The 23,194-nt window shown below is 43.2% G+C and overlaps 1 protein-coding gene across 18 annotated transcripts in view; it reads right to left on the reverse strand.

Moving 5' to 3' along the window:
- The window catches only part of ZBTB20 (zinc finger and BTB domain containing 20), an 853,596-nt gene that overhangs the window by 78,562 nt on the left and 751,840 nt on the right, over nt 1-23,194 (reverse strand). For 13 of the 18 annotated variants that reach the window (XM_014546952.1, XM_014546953.1, XM_014546954.1 and 10 more), the window contains 2 exons: nt 14,221-14,321; nt 5,343-5,530 (listed from right to left, as the gene is read on the reverse strand). Coding sequence is in view for 2 of the 18 variants with exons in the window: in XM_014546966.1 (XP_014402452.1) it covers nt 5,343-5,530; nt 5,911-5,921 (199 nt within the window). In the remaining 16 variants the exon portion in view is untranslated. Of the gene's footprint in view, nt 1-5,342; nt 5,531-5,910; nt 6,066-14,220; nt 14,322-14,433; nt 14,679-23,194 lie in introns of those variants that run through there. The other 5 variants (XR_001363890.1, XM_014546966.1, XM_005875313.2 and 2 more) reach the window with 3 other exon arrangements.

A 23,194-nucleotide genomic window follows, 5' to 3' on the forward strand; every position in this document is an offset into this window, starting at 1 on the left:
TGTGGAGGTTTTCTTTGGGGGGAGGCAAAATGTTTTCCATTTTTTTGGCACTCCAAACAGAGCTCTTCAGTCTTAAACACCGCCTTCGGAGCGCCCCTCCCCTCCCTCCTTCGCAGGAACCCAATCTTTTCATGTGAGCAGGTGCGTCTGGAAGTTTTTGGAAGGTTTTACACTGAATCAGCTTTCTGATTGGAAACTTTCTGAACACGCAGTCAGATGTGCCAAAGAGACCTTCAAACTTGCTGGAGCAGTTTTCACTCACACAGACACACGTTCACACATACAGACAGCCAGAGCGAGAGTGAGTCAGAGCCCTGTAAACTGAAGTGTCTGTCTCAGAGGGTAACTACCACATGCAACCGAACTGAGCAAAAGGAAACGGCAACAGGAGAGAGAGGTAGTGACTAAACAGCAAGAACTGAGGTTCCGATTCCTCATGGGCACGTTTCCCTTAGAGCCGAAAACCTTAAAGCTTTACCTGAGAGTTTAAGCTACACATCCTTTCTGTAAAAGTCTGTCTCATTTCCGAGAAAGTGCCCAAGCATTTGCCCTTTACAACACTGCACCTTCGAGTACTGCTACCAATTCCTTTTGCTCGCAAATTTGGTCAAACAGTGATTTTGAAACACTTCCTTCTCCAACACGAATAGGTCAACCGGATTCAAATCTAAACGAAGGACACAATGCTACTCTCTAAATTGTGAGTTTTCCAGCAAAACCCGTACCTTACTTGATTCCCTACAATCTTTCTTGTCCAGTTTGAATATAAACTGAAAAGTTGTTGCAGAGTAAAATAACGCTTTTGCCTGAAGTCAGAAAAGTTATTAGGAGCAAAATCACCCCCCACTGGGCATGCCCGGAATTCCGGGGGAAATCAGCTTTCGTTGTTCTATGGCCCAGACCAGATGCTCTGAGGTGGCCAGGAACCTTAGTCTACGCCCACTTAGCAGATTTCTGGCTTTCTATCAGGGACTAAGAGGTTTATTTGCAGAAATGGATCATTTCCTTCTAAATATCCTTTACCCTATTTACATGCCTGCATATTCCTTCTATGTTGTTTTCCCCCTACAGCTTTACTAAGGGAATTAATTATCTAGAAGAACAGGAACATACAGTAAGTACATCTGAGATACAGGATGAGACACAGTATGTCATCTATTAGGCCTGGCTAAGACCAGCAGCTGATGCTAAATGGGAAGGAACATGCACCAAATGTTTTTTAATCACAAAGTTAGTAATTAATTGCTCTTTAAAATACATTTTATGCTTCTTTCTGTCTGTGTACATGAAATGCACATTTATTACATGCCAAAAATTACAGCATTATGGTTTAAATGTGATTGGCACGGAAGTCCGGAAATCAGCGTTAATGTTCCCACAGCAACTTTAATTCCGACCGTGTGCACATGCGGGCTGTAACGGCCTCCGCTCCAGGATCATACATATAGATGGTCTGGGCGGGAGGCTAACGACCCATGTCCTCAACTGTAGTTACAGGAAGAAAACAAAGGCCATCAGCTGCGCGCCTTTCCACGTGTGTGGATAAAAACAATGTCCCTGTGCCCCGCGTTGTGTAATCAGAGATGAAAGAATCTGCTGTGAGGCCGGCACTTAGGGGGACAGTTTCTGTTGCTGTGGGAACCCGGACTTTGCATTTCCTGACTTTGGGGTAATTAAAATGTCAGCCTTAATGTGGCATTAATAGAGCTTGCCATAAAAAATCCTTTGTTTTGTTCTCTAAAAAAATTGCTTAAAAGTTCAAAATGAACCAAGTGTACTAAAAATTTTAATCTCGGGAACTTGGACTGGTGAAGCAAAGGGTTGGGGGTAGGGAGGCCAATGGAGGTGGATGGCAGGAAAGAGAGGGACGAGCCCATGAGTCTCCTGGCCAGCGTTTGGCCCCAGCAAGTCATGCTACCTGCAGAGCTAAAGTTAACCCCACCCACACAACACTTTGGTAATGTGCAAAGGTTAAATTAAAAATAAACAAAAACTGTGAATGCGTAAGTGCATCTTGGCAAGGACACACAAAAGTAAGGCAGTCTGATGAGTCCAGTGCAAAACATGGGAAGGTAAGCAACCACGGATGCCAGCTCCCAACAAAAGAAAGACAACAGCATCCTGAGCCTACAGTCAAAAGCAGGGAGCACTGCCCCAGGGAGGAGGCACCCCTCCACTCCTTCAAAGGGGCGCTTATTTTGGGGCAAGTGATATGGGAGAAATATGCAAGTGATAGTTCGGGTGGCCTCTGTCACGTGTACATGACTGTGCTAGGCTACAGCTTGCTATTTGACAAGAAAGGTCTTTCACTTAGAGAGCCTCGCCTGCTCTCCTGACGTGGTTTAGTCCTGTTTCAGCATTTGAAGGGAGAGCCTATTCAGTTTTGTATCCATTTCAAACCTTATCTCAGTGCCTTCCATTGTCATCATCTGAGTTTGAAACGGTAAAGAGGTGACAAACTAGGAAGTAATGGAGGAGTATACTAAAGGAAATTGTTAGTGTGAGTAATAGTAACCTTAGGACTAATTTAACCTCATCATCTCACAACAGAAGGCACTTCTCAACCATATTCCTTTTTAGTCTGAACATTGCTGGGATCTTTGGCCAAATCTGAAGTGGCCGGGCAGGTTACATAGTCTGTTGAGAATGTCAGGGGTCAGACTTATCCTCTTCCCTCTACAATTTGGCCTGTGCCCTTCAGAGGCAATGACGCTGTGGCCTACCCACCCTTACTGGTCCATATTCAGAACTGACTTCTTCTGTGAGGATGTTTATATATCGTGTTTTATAACCCACTCACCAAAATGAGTAGTTGCACATTTTCAAGATGCCCGTTTACAGCCTGGAATGCCATCTCTAGGCTTGGAACAAAGAATCCAGGCTGCCCACAGTGAGAGCAAAGCCACAGACATCCCTCAGTATCTGAATGAGTTAATTACAAGCAAGTCATTCATCTGTCTGTCAGTTTTCTCATCTGTACACTGGGAAGAATTATACTGACTGACAGGAAATGGGCATTAAAGCATGACTAAGAATCATTTTGCTAAACACATGACAAATGAAACAGTACTGTAAAAATTCAGGCACCTGTGCAAGCTGGGCATACCACATGCTGGCGGATGTTTCCAAAGTTAAAGAGATAACAAGTCAAGGGCACTATTTATAAATGCCCCAAATCTGTTAGTTCTAAATAGGAACTGAATATTTCACCTTAAAGAAATTAGGCTTTTAAATTAATCTAAGGAAAGAATGACATTTGAAAGTAAAAAGAAAAGAAAAAATCCTCTTGAAAGCAAGAAGAACATCCAAAACTTTAACAGCTTAAAATAAACCTCTTTCCTATCTTCTCTCCAAATGGCCAGATTTCTGCGAATTCTTCCTAAAAACAATTGTCTTCGAAGTGTAAGCTCAACTCAGGACAAACTACGATCCGAATATATTTGGAGAAAAGTAGAATCAATTAGACAACAGGTTGGAGCAGAGAAGATTTTCACATCTTAATGGCAAAATCAAACTGACTTCAAACAGCTGGAGATTAGGTTTCTCCTCCCTGTTCAGACACCCTACTGACTGGCCTCCTCGTCGCTGGGAACTGTACGGCTACCATGCTTGTTCAGTTCCTTGCACATCTCCCATGCTAACGCCAAGGCCTGCTCAGAGGATGCTTATAGGAAAGTACAATAAATGGAGCCCAGTGCCTCCTCTAGTTAGAAAAACACTTTGCTGCAACAGGGGATTTCTGGTCGAAGGCCATTCTATGTAATCTTCCCACAAGGTCTGGCAGCAAGCCAGGCGGGAAGGTCTGCACGCAGGAGCTCCAGGCCCTTGGCCACAGGAACAGGCTACCCTCCTAGTAGGCAGGGACAGTGCGCACATGTCTACGGGCACTGTGCCACACTGTTTTCCAATCCTTCCTGTAATTACTATTGGGCTGGAGACTGCCAGGCAAGAGGGCCAAGGATGTTCCTATTACAATGGCCAGCAGAACACAGTCCCTGCTTCTGACCCCCAGGTTTCTCCAGAGAGGCGGCCACTTTGTACAAATTACTCTGGCTGTGGAGATCTGGATCTCCTTATTCTCATTTCATTTTCTCGGGGCAGCTGGAGTGTGGTCTCAGAACCATCTTCCTTCACCCCAACTCCACCCCTGGGTCTTGTTCCTCTATCTAGAGACTATTATGATGAAGCGAGGAAGGAATGCAATCTCTTGCAGGAATGAATTCACCTCTGGCCCTCTTTGCAGAATTTTGCATTTGTTTTGCCAGAATAATGACACTAGGAAACTTAGAATGTCATTTCCTAATTAATAATTTTTGTCTTTGTGGACAGAATAAATGGAGTCCTTTTTTTTTTTTTAAATAAGACTTTTTTTTTGTCATTTTAAAGAAGAATACGCCAGCTGTTTGCCTGTTACCAGATTTCCCTAATGGAGATAAGATCAGAATAGTTGTTAGGTACTTCAAGACTAAAAGGAATATTCTTTGGGATTGGAACCCAAAGTTTTCCCATTACTTTCCTTTGTTAACACACATATATCTTTCTCTTTCAAGTATTGGGTTACATTGCAAAAAGAGAAAAAAGTCTCCTAAATGTGATTTATCAACTTTCTTAAAATAGAATTTAAAGAAGTGACTCCCAGATTAGTGAGAAGACAGCAAAAATAAACAGCAATGGAGTGATTTTAAAAGCGACGATCTCATTAAGCTGCCCATTTCCAAATTTAGCCCGTAGGCAGTTTTTTTAATTAAAAAATATTTTTAACCTGAGTTTCTATTGGCTACGTGAGGCCTGGGTGGCTTCTGAATTCTTGGAAGCCATTCTCTTTTCCTCTGTAAATTTATGCTATCCTTTAACCACTTCAAAATAAATTAAAAACTGGAAAGACAGAAATTCAGCCAAGCTACATGAGACTCCAATAACTAATGCAAAGCTGATTTGTGTTAAGTAATTTCAAAATGGATGTTTCCTTGCATCTAACTGGCCGTATGAGATCCACATTTGGCTGCTCAATTAAGTCAAGGTGGAAAGTGCCCTTATTCCGATCCCGGGGACAAAAGAATTAGCTACACAACTTCACAACTTCTTTTTATGAGTTAATGTTATGGGAGATGATGTGGTTTCTGTGTAATTAATCATTCTTTTGAGGCCAAATGGCTGGTCACCTGGTTTTAACATCCCGTTTTGAAAATAGAGATGTTGGCTGAAACAAAATGGTGGCAAGTGATTTTTGGCTACTTTAGACCGAATGGAAACAGCCTGCTCTGAGGGCCACTGAGCCAGAGCCAGGGGAGAAGCCCGCTCCACGCCCCGAGAAGACAGCGCCACTGTACTGGTGTACTCACAATCAGATGACCCGGTGTGAGCGTGAGAGTTTGTCAGTGAACGTGTTGAGTGGATGAGGGCTGGGTCTGGAGACAAAACAGCTTCAAAGTTCAGGCAGGGAAGGCCCGGCTTGGCGCTGGATCCACCCGGCTGAGTAATCTCATTCTCCTCAGATGCCTTCTGGTTTTCAGCTGTCTTGGGTTTCTTCCTGAAAATAAACAAAGGGCCCTTTGAAGGAACTGAATGCATATTTGGGAAAAGGCATTTTTAGAATCTGTTAAAGATAACTTGATTTTTTTTTTTCTGAGGGGGGATGGGAGGGAGTCCAGTATGTCCCTTGTTTTAAAACAAGCTGAATCTTGTTTTTTCTTTTTCTTTTCCCTCCAGTAATGGCCTAACTGGGAACACATGAAAGCATATGGGCCAAGCAAACAGCACCACATTTGGACTCCGTTGGCTGCATAAAAAGACCCTGTCCCGGAACTTTAGACAGCTTGAGCTACGTATGGCTGACATTATCCAAGAAGGCATCCTTTTTCCCCCTTCAGAGTTTTAACATGGTCTGGAAAAATACTAGTGGAGGTTTACCGTTCTAGCATTTGTCAGGAAGCTTAGAGACAGGACTCGTGGAGTAATGGGAGGAGCACTGGACTGGGAGTCAGGAGACTTGAGCTATGGTACTAGCTGTGCCTCTAACTTGCTGTGTGGCCTTGGGCACCTCACTTCACCTCTCTGGGCTTCAGTTTCCTCATCTGTAAAATAAAGGGCTTGGATTAGAAGGCCTTAAAGGTTCCTTCCAGCTTTAATTTCTCTTCATGGAACACATTATGAACATTCAACTTTTTTGCAGTTTTATTAGGTTTTATTTTAGATCAATACATAACTTCAAATCACAATCTAAATGTTCAGGCTGTACAGATGAGAGGGGTTTGGTGGTTTAGTGATGGAGGTTTTTGTTAAGGTAGCAAATTGACAGTGAAAAGAAGAGCTTAGATTCCATAGGTAGAGTTAAGGTGTCACTGGAGATCCTCTATTCCAAACTCATTACTCACCCAAAGCTTGAGATTCCCTTTGTTTTTTTGATTTAGTGCATGAACTGCTTTTTAACAAGTTTATTTATTGATTTTTAGAAAGTGAGAGCAAGAGTGAAAGAGAGAAACATCGATGTGTAGTTCCTCTTGTTTATGCATTCATGGTTGATTCTTGTATGTGTCCTGACCAAGGATCCAACCTGTTACCTTGGCGTTACTGCGATGACACTCTGAGCAACCTGGCCAGGGCTTCATGACTCTTGGTATAGGAATGTGACAGGGTGTTTGGGATGTGATGAAGAGATTGGTAAAGGGAATTAGAAAGTAGTTATTGCTAATAGTTATTTGGGGTCAGGAATAGGAAGCAAAAGAGCTAAGTTATTGATCAGGTCCAGTCTTCACTCCCTTGGACAATGCAACTGGTATAAACAAATAAATGCTTAACTTAGACTGCACATACCCTAGAGGCCTCAGTCAAATTGAATTATTAATCATACCCTGAAAATTCTCCCCAATTTCCTTGGCTCTGTGCTTCTAGAACTATATGCATGGTGACCAGAGAAAGTGCTTTCTTTTTGATCGAAGATCATGTGTGATACATACTCTGTTGTAAGTCCAGTTTCCATGTTTTCCTTATTTCTATAAGCATAGCAATGAACTTGTTACTCAGAATATCTTCTCTTGGGATTTGCTGTGCGGGGCAGTTAAATCTGCCCTCACAGAATATGGTGTTCTGATTAGCATGCGGTGTTTCTGGTCCAGTTGGCTGTGAAATAAATCTGCTTTTCCAGAGGGCAGGAGGCAGAGGTGGGGTGGCACGGATGAAAACAGAGGGAAGCTTTCAGACATACTTTTCAGGATGGAGGAAGCCAATGTAAGAGAAGGAACAAATTGTAGTGCTTTACCCACTGTTTGTTGAGTGGGTGACTGTGGAACTAACCCCCAGATTCTGAGTGTCTACATGGACCTGCAAAGACCAGGTTTCTAGGTTTTAGTTTAATGAGGTCCCCAACTCCTTTCTTTCCCTAAGAAAACCAGCAGCTCCTCTAAGGTCCTTATTTCTATTACTGTTGTCTGTCCCCAGGTTGGAAACCCCAGGGTCACACACCTTCCTCTGCCTTAAAGTCAATTCATCAAGTCCCGACAATTCTGCTTCCTTTATATTTTATCATCTGTGTTTCCATTCCATTTCCATTGCAATAGCCCGAACACTTTTTGTTTGGAATGTTGCTCACTTCCTGGCTCTCTATTCTCCTTGACTCCTAGTCTCACTTCTTGGCATTCACTAAATCTGAGGTGACCACATCAGCCTGACCCTATTCTACCTTAGCTCACATGCCCTACATGTTGGCCATCTTGAACTCTCAAATTTTGTGAATATTTCCAGAACGTCCTGGGGAATCTTCATCCTTGATCAAGTTATTTCTCTTGCTTTGAATGCCCCTGTTTCAACTCTATTGAAATCCTATTTATCCTTTATATTTATTAAATGTTGTCTCCATCTTATAACTGTCTTGATTTCTCTCTGCCAGATAAGACCTCACTCTTTGTCTCTCAAATTCTTCTCCCTCCTATCTTTCTTTGAAACACCAAACACTTTTTCCTTATTTTATTTTACTTACTCAATTTTGCTGCAATTATGTACTTATTAGAGGCCTGGTGCACGGATTCGTGCACTGGTGGGGTCCTTCGGCCTGGCCTGTGGGGATCAGGCCGAAACCGGCTCTCCGACATCCCCCGAGGGGCCCTGGATTGCGAGAGGGCAGTTCTTGGGTGACGCACCCCAGAATTGGGCTCCCTCCTCTCTGGTTCCAGGTGCATCACCTGAGAACCACTGCTGCCAAGACACCACAGCTCAGCAGCTCCCGTGTTGAGTGTCTGCCCCCTGGTGGTCAATGCGTGTCATAGCTACCAGTCGGACGGTCAGACGGTCACTTAGGCTTTTATATATATAGATTATCCCTCCTCTAGGACACTGTAAACTCTGAGGGTTAGGAAATGTCCTTGTTATTATTGAATTCTCTGTGTTCATGCACTTTCCCCCTCTTCCCTCCCTCCCACCATTCATTTATTCATGTATTCATTTTCCAAATACTTGTTATGTGGCTATGGTGTGCCAGCGTGGGTTAGGGAATAGAACAAGCCTGGTTTCTACCTTCCCAGTGTTTGCTGTCTAGTGTGTACTGTTAAGCCAATAGCTTAGACACAGCATAATTCAATATATACTTGTTGATAGAATGAAATGGTGAATAAATTAAAGTATATTTTGAGAATAGTCATAGTCTGAATCCCAATTAAGTTTGCTACTCTTTATACAGCAGTGAAATCTACCTTGAATGGCTGCTTTTACTTTGAATCCATGAAGGGCACTCGGTAGGAGTAGGGACATTTTGCTCACTAAAGTTAGGCTGCTCCTCATGATTCATTTAAATACAGGGATGAAATACTAATGACAATCACAACAGAAAAAATATTCATCCTGGCTGCTCTTAGCAAGGCCTACACTAGTTTCAGATGTGAGCTTTCAGAATTAAGGAAGTTCTTTCAAAAATGAGCATATGGCCAACATTACTCTTTTATTTTTATGATTGCACAAATTGTATTATTCTTTATATAAATGCCCTTGCTCCCTTCCCTAGATTTCACCCAGCTTCCTACCTGATATCTTGCACCACACCCTCCTACTTGTTATCTTAAGGATCACCTTTGGGGTACATTCAAAACAAAGAGGCATTGGGGTCATCTCTATGAACAGAAAGTACTGAAAACTGAACCTTAATTGGTTCATACCCCCATTTGCCTAATATCACTTTACTTGTCTGTATGCCATTAGGCTGTTTCCCAGCTGCCAGAGAGCAGAGAGCCACTCCGTGTTCTCAGAAGCAATTCATTCCCATCCCACCTTCTCTGAAAGTCCTTCTGGACTCCTTTTTCCAGAGTTGAGTAACACTGAAATATAGCCTCAGTCTATGTCTACAAATGCACAGGTGGGTTATTCTGACCCTATTTTTTCAATTAGTAGTTTATTAAGAAGGAAAGAGCAAGTCCTATAGTAATTCATTTAAAATACCTTCTTTGGTTGTGTGAAAAATAATTATACAAACAGCACATCTGAGGACCAGTCTCTTTCAGCCCCTGTGGCTCTGCATTCCCGCCCGGAGCCATTAGAGGGCAGTAGCACACTGGCTGGCTCCCGGCAGCCTTTTGGAGAGGCACCTCCCCACCAGACCAGAACCTTCCTCTCCTGGTCACCATGCCAAAGGTTGCTTTGCCAAGTTCTGGCCGCTAGGCCTCTTTCTTTCTTTTCAGCGCTCTCTCCCTCTCTCTCTCTCTCCCCTACCCCACTCCCCTTTTCTCTCTCCCTCCTTCCCTCCCTCCCAGTGTTAAAATTATACACTCTGATGAAGTCGCCCCTCAACCGGAAAATGAAAGCTCCAATGAAAAAGTTAGACAAGCCAACAATAACAAAGAAAGAAACTGGGAGAAAGGGGAAAGGGGGCTGGTGAGGGGGAAGGATTTAAGAACAAGAAAAGGGCAGATGTTTTGTAAATATATGCAAAGCAAAACTGGGTGTACCCTGAACACTTCCACCGAGAAACAGACCAATCATTGTGCACTTCCTCCCGCCACTCTGGTGGGAGCTCTGCATTAAAAAAAAAAAAAAAAAAAAAGTGTGGCTGCAGGCACCTGCCTTTCAACGGTTAGTTCTGACATTCTGACTGAATATCTCCCAATTGTCCAAGGAGAACAAAACCATTTGATCTTCCCACTGCAAACATTTCTGTTAAGAGAAAAAGACTGCTTCAAGGCTGGGAAGGCATTCTAAGGTGACTGGCAGTTGGGTTAGCCAGCGGGCCCTTCTGGTTTTTAACTCTCACTGTGCTGGCCCTGGCAACAAGTTTTGGACTGAAACATAGCAGTGAGAAAGGCTGTGGAGGATGTTGGCTCTTTCCTTACTAGACCATATTGTATGTGGAAGGAAATATGCATTAAGACATATTGATGAGATGTAGGTATCATGCATGTGAAATGCATGGAAATTAACCAGAGAGGCGGCATTTCACGTATACATTTCACACTTCTTCGCACACATTGCGCACATACAGTGATGGCAGTGCTTTCTACAACATATGGAAAATAAATATTTTATCTGTGTGAGCTCTTATCAGTCTCCAGGGGCTTTGGAGAGCAGAGTGCTCTCTTCTATCTCCCTCTCCCAATTTTCTCTCCGCCAGGCTCCCCCTCTCCCGCGCATTAAGCGTGCCTTCCACTCACCAGCCTGCTTGGATCGTAAAGAATTAGTGAGAACCTCCTCTGGATGAATAATTACTCAGTCATTAGATCATGATAATTTAGACCAGTGATGTCCCCCACCCCCATCTTTTTGGACTGGTAACCATTTCCTTACGCTCCTTCCCAACAGTGCCTTGGGGGAAGGCTTAGGGAATGTTTGGGTTTGGGGGCAAAGGGCAGGTGGAAACAAGGCACCCAGTAAGAGCTGGTGGCAGGATTGTGTTCTACCACCTCGTAGCTGTGTGCTCTAGACAGGCCACTCTGCTTCTCTGGGCCTCTGTTTCTTCATTGAAAAAGTAGAAATAATAATAATACCTTCTAGGGCTGATGTGAGAAATGAGATAATTCATGTCAAGTGGGTGGCACATCCTGGCACATGGTCAGTGCCCAGTGATGGTAGCTCTTTTCACAGAGAGTGTCATTTCTATGGTTCTGTCTTTTCTGCTATAACAGAGCACTTCCTTTATGTTAGTAATCTTTTTTGTTCAGTAATCTTTTTTAATATATAGATTTGGGCAGAGGCAAATGGGCTGTAATTGTAGCAAAGGTGGAAAAAATGCTGGGACAAGCATCTCTTCTTGAGCGCTATGATCTCACTGTATTACCCTCCTGACACCTCCTGTCTGCTCACATTGGTCCTGCTGCTGCTGTACCAAGAGCTATTCTTCACGCTGAGGCTCGAACAGGCTACCCTTGGCCTATGGAAGCCCATCAAACCTGAGCACCGTGGTCTATTCATTAAAACCAACCTTTGGCACTCTCTCATCATGTGTTCTTACAATTTACTCTTTCACTACTTGGTCTAATGTTCTCATATCAATTTAAGATGTTTTTGTGATTAAAACATTTATTCTCTCTCTTTTTTTTAAACTTTCTTGGCAAGGCTGATCTACAATGTTTTTCAGTGTATATCTCCCCCACTGTATCAGGCAGGATCCTGGCAAGAAACAGATGGTACACTCAAAGGTTTGAACTGAAGAGAATTCAATGAAAGGATTATACTGAGGTTCATATGAGGTTAAGGGACCCTCAAGGGATGGTGAGCATCAGGGACTAACAGCAGTGGGAAGCTGTTAAATCTCAGCTTTCAACTGTTACCCCGAAGGAGCAAGGAAAGGCGTGGCTGGGAAGGAGGCTGGGTTAATAATGCCGTGACCTCACTCTCCTCCCACTCTCACACCTCTTGCTGGTCTCTCCTTTAGGCCAAAGTCAAGAGGGAGCCAGAAGAGAAGACAGCTGGGCAACCGAGTTCAGAAAGGTCAGCCTCTGGGCCACAAATCAAGGCAGAGAATGGTTCTGGGGTTTTGTTTGTGTCCATCGGGGATGGAGGGAGACTAACAGACATGTCTATTCTTTCCCTCTCCGTTTCTTCACCCTTTGCCTCTCAATCTTACTTTCTGGAAGGAAAGACACAGCAAAATAAAAGGGAATCAATTCTCTTTTAGCGTCCACCTACCTATTTTGTCTACTTGCCATTTACAGGAGAAGAAAACTGAGTGTAAGCTTGACGACAGCAGGTGCTGGTGTTTGTTTGCTGCCATACCTCTGCTGTATAGAAGAGTGCCTGGCACATATTAGATGTCCAGTGAATTTTAGTCGACTGAGCAAATACACTCATCTCTGCTGGGCCAGACACTACATATACATTCTCTCATTTAATTTTCACAACAGTCCAGGCAAATAGGCTGGGCCACTGGGCATGCTCGTCCAGGTGGTGTGGGAGTGGGTAGGTTTTAAAATCTAACACTCACCCCCTTTATACCCACCCCCAAGCCTTGAGACCTGGCCCAGGGCATTGACAACCCACAGGAAGGGACAAAGTTTTGTAATTAGTCCACATTTTTATACTTTAATCACCTTTTTGCTTTTTGCACCTAGCAGGTCACTCTAAGTTTTCTCATTATTTCTCTTTCATATATGAGGGAGCTGAGTTTCTGAAAAGCACAGGCTGCAAGAATGGGACCCAATCTGTCCGTTCTCTAGGACCTGTGAAATGTGAAAGCAGGCGCTGGCTTTCTGCTCAGGTGAAATACTTTCAATGGCAGAGCAGACGCTCACTTGTGGGCTGCCTGGTGATTTTCATGAAACCTTAGGTCCTGATTTCTGGGTCTGGATCTCGGCTCTATGCAACACAGGGAGGTGGGAGTGGTGGAGACGCTCTCCTCTCCCAAAGGATACAGATACCTTAACACCTGCCTGCGTCCCAGTACTGCTGTGCTACCTGCACTGGCACAGTTATTCCAGGATGAAGAAAAACTCAGAGAAACACCTGATGTGGGAATCCTAAGGCACACCTTGCACTTGAACATGAGGATGAAGGGAGGTGCTCACACAAGTACGTTCCTTACATAGGAAGGAAATGAAGAACTCTGATCTGGTGTCACATCTTCAGTTCCTAGTCACCTGACCCCATTGTACTGCAGAGCCCTCCGATGGCTCCCTCTCCATTCGGGCAGGTGGCCTGCCTGTCACCTGCACGTCCACTACCATCAATCACAATTCAGGTGGCAAAGCATTCAAGGTATAAAGCAATACAACACAAAACAAGACAAGACAAAAACCTCTGGCTTTATCCCTTTGGGTTTGATATTTGCCAGAATAGCTATAAAGACATAGAAAATGAAAATGTGAAAATCCTACCTGAAGCCTAGGAGGGGCGTTAGCCTCCCAGGCTTAACATTTTCCACTAACAGAGATGCCTGGAAAATATTATCCCATCACCTGCCTCACAACATATAGGAGAATTTGTGACTGTGATACATAGAGTAAGTTTTTGTTTCAAAGTGTGAAATTAGGTTATTTTGCATGCATAGCCTCTAAATAATGTAAATGCCTGGCTTTTCTAGTAAGAAGAAAATAAAACAACCCCAAATATTCATCTGTTATTTTTAGCAATGATTAATGAATACTTTATATCAATCTCTCATCAGTGTCTTCCTATAGGCATCCCACCTCCTACTCCAACATATTTCTGTACCGTGCCTTGCAAGAGCTGTACTGCTCCTACATACATGCCTGTTACAGAGGGAACTAAACCCAGTACACAGAGCTGTGCATTCAGACGGCAGAGCTGAGCTAGATACAAAGGCTGAGAGATGTGGCCTTGGTCCCCGAGAGTAACAAGGAGGCAACAGCACAGGCACAGAGATGCTCAGACGACAAATAGAAATGGGCAAGGAAAGCAGGCCTGGATTTGACCAGGGTGGCATGAAGCTCCAGGGAGGTGCAGCAGAGTGTCACAGTGAGGTGGCGAAAGGCCAACAAGTTGGGCAGGAGCTGCCACTGCTTCAGGAAGAGGTGCAGATGAGCGAGCAGAGCAGCACCACTCATGCACAGTGCGCTCAGGTCCAGCTAGGCGCAGCCCCTGGAGAGGAGGGCGCGATGCCGCCCAGGCGTGCACTACAGGTTGGAAGCTGAGAACCGCTGCAGGCGCCTCAGGACTGAGTCCGATTACCTCACTGCATCCAACAGGTGAAGCCATCTAAAATTTCATCTGCTTTTACAATTGTGTGTTTTTGTTTTTTTTAATTAAAGTGAACTAAGAGGCCTTTCATTGGAGGCATAATGTACTCACAGTAGTTTCCAAATAAATGGTGTCACTCTTCAGGTAAATCACTCCAAGGCTTGGGCCTAGTGCAGATGTTCATTGGGGCAGGGGGCAGAGCGCGGCTGCATCTAGATCAGAGGAGAGACAAACAAAAATCAGGCTGCTAAGTGGACAATCATGGCGATCATTTGTTCGGATAAACACAGAACAGCAGGACTTGGTTGAGAGGCTGGTGAGCACCTTGGCACCAGAGGAGGCAAGTCAGAGAAGGGGCTGGAGAGGATGTCCTCCAGGCTCCCTTTTTCATGTTTCTACCTGCGGGCCTGTCTGGTCCGACAGCATTGGCAGCCCTGGCAGCGCAGGTTGAATTGATTTTATGGTTCTGATTTGGAAGCTGTGGTGGAGGGTAAGGTTTGGGGAAGAGGAGGGAGTGTCAGTCAACTTTGCCATAGCCTACTCTTCTCCAGTGTTCCTGCACTGCAGTCTCTCTCTCTCTCTCTAGTGCTCAATTCTTACCTATTTTCTTTTTTTTAAATGTTTTTATTGATTTTTAGAGAGAGAGGGAGAGGGAGAGAGAGAAAGATCAATGATGAGAGAGAAACATCTATTGGCTGCCTCCTGCACAGCCCCCACTAGGGATCAAGCCTGCAACCCAGGCATGTGCCCTGACTGGAACGGAACTGGTGACCTCTTGGTGCATGGGTTGATGCTCAACCACTGAGCCACACCGGCCAGGCAGCTCTTACCTATTTTCAAGACACCCACTGACCTGGCCATATTTCTGAGCTCTTACCTTCTCTGCCCCCTTTACTGCAAAGGCTCCATGTCCTCTAACCTGTGGAGTTCAGCCTCAGGAGCTACTGAATGAACTACCACCTGTCTCAGAGCCACAACTCAGAGGCCTTTTCCCAGGTTTTGCATCTTTGGCCACATTGGGCTGAAATGATTCCTGAAGCTCTCCTCCCTTCTCATTGGGACCCTGCTTTACTCTGACTTCCCTCCTACCTTCAGTTCTCTTTTCTGCCTCCCTCACTGGCTGGTCTTCTTTCTCCTGTTCCTAAGTTTAGATATTCCTCAAGATTCTCTCCTCAGGCTTTGCCTACACCCACCCTCCATGACCTCAACAATCCCTTCTCCACAGAGAACACCCACATTGCTATCTTTAGTGTTTGCGTTTGTCTACAGAGCTCCAGACCAACATTCTAAATAACTGCTGGTAATGGGCTCATTCATTCATTCATTCAGTGTTTATATACACACCTGGAAAAGATGAATACTCCATGAAATATTGCATGGGCATTTCAAATTCAGAAAGTTTTAAACAGAATTTATTGCTTCTCCCTCAAAATATGTTCCTTCTCCAGTCTCCTCCTCTCCTGCCATTGGTACCATCTTCCTCCAGTTACTTGGACATACAATTGAGGAGTCTTCTCTAACAACTTTTCTTTTGCTTACCAAATCTAATCGGCTGCCAAGTTATGTGGTTTTTACTCAGGCTGTACTTCCTTAATCAATACCTGCTTTCTATCTCAATATTGATTTATCCTTTTATCACCTGTTACCAGGATTGCTGGGGGAGCCTCCTAACTGCCTTCACTTCCTCTAGAACAGGGCTCCTCAAACTTTTTAAACAGGGGTCCAGTTCACTGTCCCTCAGACCGTTGGAGGGCCGGACTATAGTTTTTAAAAAAACTATGAACAAATTCCTATGCACACTTGCACATATCTTATTTTGAAGTAAAAAAAACAAAAAACGGGAACAAATACAATATTTATATTTGCATGTGGCCCGCGGGCCGTAGTTTGAGGACCCCTGCTCTAGAATCTAGATTCTCTTTACCACTAGCCCATCCTTCATAATCAATATTACATTCATTTTTCTAAAGTACCACTCTAAACATACCACTTCTTTGCTCATTTGCTTACTTCTCAGTTTGGCATTCAAAGCCCTTATAACATAGCCCCAATCTAATTTCCTAGTCTTAGCTCTACAGTCCATTCTCCACTGCTGCAAAGTCCCACCCCTTCCCACCATGCTCACGGTCATGCCCCCCTTTCCCAATGTCCACATAAACTAGTAGCTTCAAGGGCCATCCAAATGCTACCTCAGTTATGAAGCATTTCCCAAAGGAAAGTGAATCCCGAAGCACTTTTGCACTTGGTGCTTGAATCCTGAAGCACTTTTGCACTAAGCTCTTTGCACATTCTATGGACTCTAATAATTATTTGTGTACTATATCTCTCCCCTCTCTAAAGGCCTTGAAAGCAGAAAAGTTTTTACTTTGTATGCCCAGTAGAGTGCAATGCCCAGCACACAGGTTTGCACTCAGCTGATGTCTGCTGAACTGTATTTAAAAGGAAAAAAAGACTCTTGCTTAGAGTCAATGGAAGCTGAGACTGAATTGGAAAGCTCATCTATTCCAACCCCTCATTTTTTCAGATGAGGAGATTAAAGGCACTGACTTGCTCAACACCATATCCTTGTTACTGGCTGGGCAATGATAACTTATATAAAAGCTCACAAATCTCTAACGATCTCTCAGTGCTTGCTCAGCACCAATAGGCCCAGCAGAACACCAGCATTGACCAGACAAGACAGACTCAGGGGTAGGGAGTGCATTACCTGTAAAGATATGCTAGGGTCCAAAAAATAAAGAATTTTGCTTCACTTATTCACCTCAATAAACTGAACTCATAAATATCTTTTTATAGTTAAATAATGTTTTAAAAATGAAGTGATTTAAAGTACAAGGAAGCAAACCTTGCTAACATTACCAGCAGAAACAATCACTACAATATTGCAGATACCACTGGGGCGATAAACTCAGGGTGAAAACCAGAATGAAGGAATTTCTCACGCTTTGCAAACGCAATGGGTTCAGCTGAAGTTCTTGGTGAGAACATGCTGCAGCAATTCTATGCTTAAATTTATGACCTTATGGAAATACAGGTTATTGGCAATTTTGCTATTATGCCACCTCAACACTTTTTTCAATCTAGCTTTGCCCAGTATTTACAACTTTAAAGTTTCACTTATTTTTTCCCCATTAGATCACGAATTTACTTCTAGAAATACGTTGATGACTCCTCCCGTGTCTAATTTCCTTCCCTTGTTCTCCTCTTGTGGTAGAAGAAACATTAATCGTTTAATCTCATCTCTATCCTCAAACAGAGTCGTTTTCTCTCACCGGAGATGAGAAAGCCGAACCTAACACACTGTGGGTATAGCAGTGTTTTCCCAGGTTAGGAAATCTCAGTAGTTTTTCCAGGAGATCTCAGTAGTTTTTCCTTGGCCACAAAAACTCAGCCTTTAAATGGCAGCCTACAGAACTACAGGACTTCCTCTGACTCCCAGGTGAGTACTTTGCTCACCGCTACTCGCCAGAGGACAACTTGGCACTATTAATCACACTCTTTGCAGCCAGTACAGTAGATCCATGCTATGCACTGAAATGTCCATTAACTCTCCACACCCCAGGAGCCACATAAACAGTAAATGGGGCTCAAGAGCTCTTCCTAGAGCTCTTCTTACTAAACCATCACATGGCTGGACAGGCCATCAACACTTCACCAGACAAGCCTTGTCTTTTCTCCCCTGGCAACTACATTAAAACGATAAGGGAAATCACTGATCGATATGTCTAGGACATTGCAGTGAAACATTGCCTGGAAGCCTACAAATCCATTGTGTAATTAGATGAGTGTACATTTTAAATATGCCTAGCATTTGATTTGAATTGTGCATTTTATAATTAAATGGAGACATAATCTCCCCGTTCCCTAATCCAACTCCTCTTTCTCAATCCTACATCCTGCTTTCATTTTTTTTTGGCAAATTGTCACCTATCCCCTTCTTCTTTTTTCCCCTCATGCCTTAGCACACACCTGAGGGTCTATTAATCAGAATTACCACCTGCTGTGTCATGTTCTATTGCTTAAAGGGTGGTTCTCCTCTAAAAAAGACTCAGTGAAAATGACTTCATGAAGTTTAATATTTATTCTTTTTCAATGATTTCCATAACCAATGTAGTCACATTTTTTAAAGCAAAAGATAATTTTGAGAGGCTGCTGGGCCAATTTTGAGAGGCTGCTAGGGCCGCACATGCCTCCCATACCGGAAATACAGCTGTGCTCCTTGCCTCTTACATCATCCCTGTAATAGTCTGCTCTGGGAACCCAGCTGGCACAGCTCTCGCTGGTGTCAGAGGCAGGAGACTGGAGTCCTTTCCATTCCCGCCTGTGTTTCTGACATCTCTGCAGCTCGTCTTGGAAGCCCTTGGGGAAACAGAGCTGTTATGTAACACATAGCCATATATTACTGTGAGGCACTTCCTGCAGAGGTCTTATTCCCATTCTTTAGAAACCACACCAAGTCATTCTAAAGTGATAGCTGGGGCCTTCATGACTAAAGCTTACAAAAATGATAATAGTAACAATAATAGCTGCCATTTATTACACCTCTAAATGTTGTCAGGGACCATGCCAGGCATTTTGATATGTAAATACATTCTCATTTGACCCTCACAGCAATGTCATCCTGTAGGTGTTGCCATAACTATTTCGCAGATGAGGAAAAGTGAGGCTCAGAGAGCTCAAATAACCACTCCAAGATTAGGAAGCTGTGTATAGTCAAACCAAGACCCCTCTGACTCTAAATCTGTGCTTTTTTCCACTATACAGTCACTGTTCCAGCCCAGCAGGGACACGTTCTAGTTCCCACTGTGATCTCAGTGCAAGAAAGATGCTTATGCTGTTTCCATGATGACTCAGAGCCACTGACAGAACTGAGAGCACAGACCTCCGGTGAAGGAACTCTTTCAGATACTGTCAATACATATGGCTTCTTCCTAGCTCCTCCTTATCAGAATATGAAAAGTCTTCTCATCTACCTTACAGCAGTCTTCTCAAACTGGAATGGTGGAGGTGAATTCTGCATTTCTAAGGAGCTCCCAGGTGAGGCTGCTGACACTGGTTCGGGCACCACAGGTCTGGCATCTGACACTCGCCTTCCCACCTAGGGCTGTGTTTAAGGAGCAGGTCCAACTGAACAACTTGACTAACAGCTCGCAAGGCTCCACTGCCTTCTGATTCTGGGCCAGTGTGTCAGGTCATCAGGCATTAGACAGAATTCGAGGAGTTTCCGGCATAGAGCACATTATGAAAATAATCATTTCTAGGTCCCCTAGGGCTTTCCTCCCCACATTGGAAATTAAAATGATAATGTCTCTAACATGTAAAGTTCCTATTTTTTACATTATTATTATTTTTAACAATAATTATCTGGTAATAATTCAAATAACACCTTTCCTCTGAGAAATTCAATGAGCTTTACTAACCTTAATTGTCTAACTGCAATTCCCAGGTGTAGATAAAGCTGACTCAAAGATCATAGTAAATTTAAAATTGTGCCACTTCCCTCCTCTCTTCGTCCCAAATGTAGTGATGAATTAGTGGTGAGGGGTTACTAATTGGCAAAGACCCACTATATTATAATTTTATGCACAGGGAACTTCATAAAGTAAGGGTCAATCCAAGAAATAATCAGCAGAGAGGTGTGTTGTGGGGGACCAGAATGTTGGTCAGAGAAAAAAGGAAGGAGAGTTAAAAGAAGTAGGAATAGAGAAAAGAAAGTAAAATCCTAGAACTAGCTGGATGACCTTGGATAAGTCATTTCACCTCTAGGTGGCTCAGCTTTTCCATCTGTAACAAAGGAGGTGGATTTTATGATTCTGAAGGTCCCTTAAAACTCTAATAGTCCCGTGAGCAGAAAGATGTGGGAATTAAATAGCTCATCAACCTGTTAAACCATTAAACCTGTTAAAGAAATCTATTTGACTTTTAACTTTTTAACTAATTACCTAAAAGGAATTCCCAAGTCTACATCACAAATCCCACCTCTCTGGAAACTGGTGAGAAAACCATTTAATGAATCAAGGCACCACAGGCATCATGGCCAGACAAACCACTCTGGAGCCCAGCCTCAGCTTTCCGAGGCTCTAATAAATGTTTTACTTCAAGGAACTGCAGCTCCTTAATTAACCACTAGTTAATACCCATGTCCAGAAGAAATACCTCGGATGGCTTGGAGACCCCTGGGATGGCCCTGCCAATAGAAGGGCCCACTGTTTGTCACATTAAATCTATGTTAATTTTCTCCATAGAGACCTCTTGATTCCTCTTTGACAATTCACAAACTCTGTTAAGATTTGCACATCCTAGGAACCTTCTCGCTGTCAGGTACCGTTGATTCTTGTTTTTAAAATAAGAGGTCTTTGGGATCAGGTGAGCTATATGCACATATCTCAATATATACAATATATGCATATATGAATACATATATACATATGATATTGATTTGTCTGGTTTCATGAATACCTGATGATGGAAACACCTTCTCTAAGTCATTTGACAGTGGAATCTCCCTGTTTAGGAAAGCCAGCCACAGGTCCTGGTTATTACATCATTATAACTCTGTGATGAGGATTCCAACACGAGCACCATTTATGGTGCAGCATGTTACTGGTGTTATGCCTTGCCCCTTGCACTGAGTATGTTTTCTGGACTAATTATTGCAGTTTGTGCCTAAATAGAAAAACAGGTACCAAGAACACTGAAATGGTATTACACCGGAGAACACAATATCACTGTCTCCAAAGTGAAGGTCATGTCTCTTTTCCTGCTTCATCACACTGTGTGGCAGGTCCTGTGCTGGGCACTTTTCACACATTGTTTAACGTTATTCTTATAATCACCCTTTGGGGTGGGAATTATATTCTAATTTTATAGATGAGGAAACTGATGCTTAAGACAGGTGAAGTTATTTGTCATAGATCATGAAGTCAGAGCATAGCAAAGCAGGGTTTAAAACAGCCGTGGGCAAACTACGGCCCGCGGGCCGGATCCGGCCCGTTTGAAATGAATAAAACTAAAAAAAAAAGAGACCGTACCCTTTTATGTAATGATGTTTACTTTGAATTTATATTAGTTCACACAAACACTCCATCCATGCTTTTGTTCCGGCCCTCCGGTCCAGTTTAAGAACCCATTGTGGCCCTCGAGTCAAAAAGTTTGCCCACCCCTGGTTTAAAGCCAGGTTATAATCATATGCTCTACATCTTAACTATACCTAGCCTGTGATCTTTAGCCATCCCTTTGGTTCCATCAGTTTTATCTTCTTCTCTGTTCTTGATGACATATCCACTCATAACAGTGAGAGATTAATCATCACAATGCAGTGTTTGGCTTTGCCTTCAACTCCTGCCCTTCTAAATCATTCCAGGTGGTTTATCTCAAAGTGAGTTTTACAGAACACTAGAACTTCACTATGCATCTCAAAAAAAGTTCTTTGGTCTAAGAAATGTAGGAAACACTGCATATTATATGTCCTTCTTGCAAACTCATAATGCACATAAGAATATTAAAGGTGCTGAAGACCTCAGCATTGTTCACACTTATTGGACTACAGTTCTCTCCCCTCAATCCCCACTCTTTTTAATGGAACACTTATTAATCCTAGTCTATACTTGGAGAAAATATGCTTTAATGGATTTCCCCTGGTTCAAAATTCTTTTTTTTTTAATGTTTCTATCCCTCTCCCTTCCTCTCTCTCTAAAATCAATAAAAGTATTTTATTTAATTTTTTCCTTTATTGATTAAGGTATTACATATATGTCCTTATTCCCCCATGGCCCCCCACACCCCCACTCATGCCCTCACCCCCCTGTGTCCATTGGTTAGACTTATATGCATGCATACAAGTCCTTTTAAAAAATATTTTTATTGATTTCAGAGAGGAAGGGAGGGGGAGAGAAAGATAGAAACATCAAGGATGAGAGAATCATTGATCAGCTGCCTCTTGCATGCCCCCCACTGGGGATTGAGCTCACAATCTGGGTATGTCCCTGACTGGTTATCGAACTGTGACCTCCTAGTTCATAGGTTGATGTTCAACCACTGAGCACACCGGCAGGGCATGGTTCCAAATTCTTTAGCCTGGGTATGTAAGTTCACTGAATCTATGTCAAATAAGCCCTCTCAGATTTCCTTTCCATCAATACTCCATTTGGTCTAAACCAGTTAACTTATAGAGCACATTTGTATCTCTGAACCCCTGAACATTTTGGCTGCTTGGAATGTCTCTATAACTTTTTTCTCAGCTAGGCCTCTCCCCTCCTTCAAGACCCATATTAGATCATGTATCCCTTCTGAAACTTTTTCTCTGAAAATTGCTTTGGCCCATATAGACTGCTGCCACCCATTCAGCACTTAGACAAATGGCTATAGTCTAACACCTGTTTTCTATATTATAGGTGAGACTGTACTTCTCAAGGGTATGGAACTTGTTTTATAAATTTCAGAAACTCCAGCACCTAGCATACCCTTTATGCGTAGTATGGGGCTATCACCATGTTAATTATTGCCATAGACAGAAATGGATGACATTGGGGTTTGGCAGATGGAAACTTGCATTCTGTAGCTATTGGGACACTTTAGGATGTTGCAGACCCAGGTGGAATGTACCACCATCTTGTTGGGAAGAAACACCGCCCACCATCACCGTCATCACTTCTGCAAATAATATCGTGTGTGCTTTGGGCTACATCTAGAAGAGCAAAGGTGGCTCTATTCTCAGATACAAATAAGAATTTGCATTAGTTGACACCAATTAGGGAGAAGTGTAGGATGATCTGGGAATATCAAAGAACTCATGAAAGGAACCACTGCAATAAATGCCTGTCTAATGATAAGATCACCACTCATGATCACTGAATCAGGTAACCTGATGAAAAAGAAAAGGCTGTTTTCCTATGTGAGGAAGTTGAGGGCAGTCTTGTGTGAGGATCCACTGCCTATCCCTGTGCCTGGTACACAGAGGACTCGGCAACAAGGTACAGAATGTGCTCCTACCGTCCAACCTCTGTCTCTGGGTCTGTGTGGGGAAGTCAAGGCAACTTGGCTGCCACTAGTACAATCTGTAAGCCCCAAGCTGTGAATTTCCATC

The sequence above is a fragment of the Myotis brandtii genome, unplaced genomic scaffold, assembly GCF_000412655.1.
Source record: "Myotis brandtii unplaced genomic scaffold, ASM41265v1 scaffold46, whole genome shotgun sequence".
Classification (NCBI taxonomy): domain Eukaryota; kingdom Metazoa; phylum Chordata; class Mammalia; order Chiroptera; family Vespertilionidae; genus Myotis; species Myotis brandtii.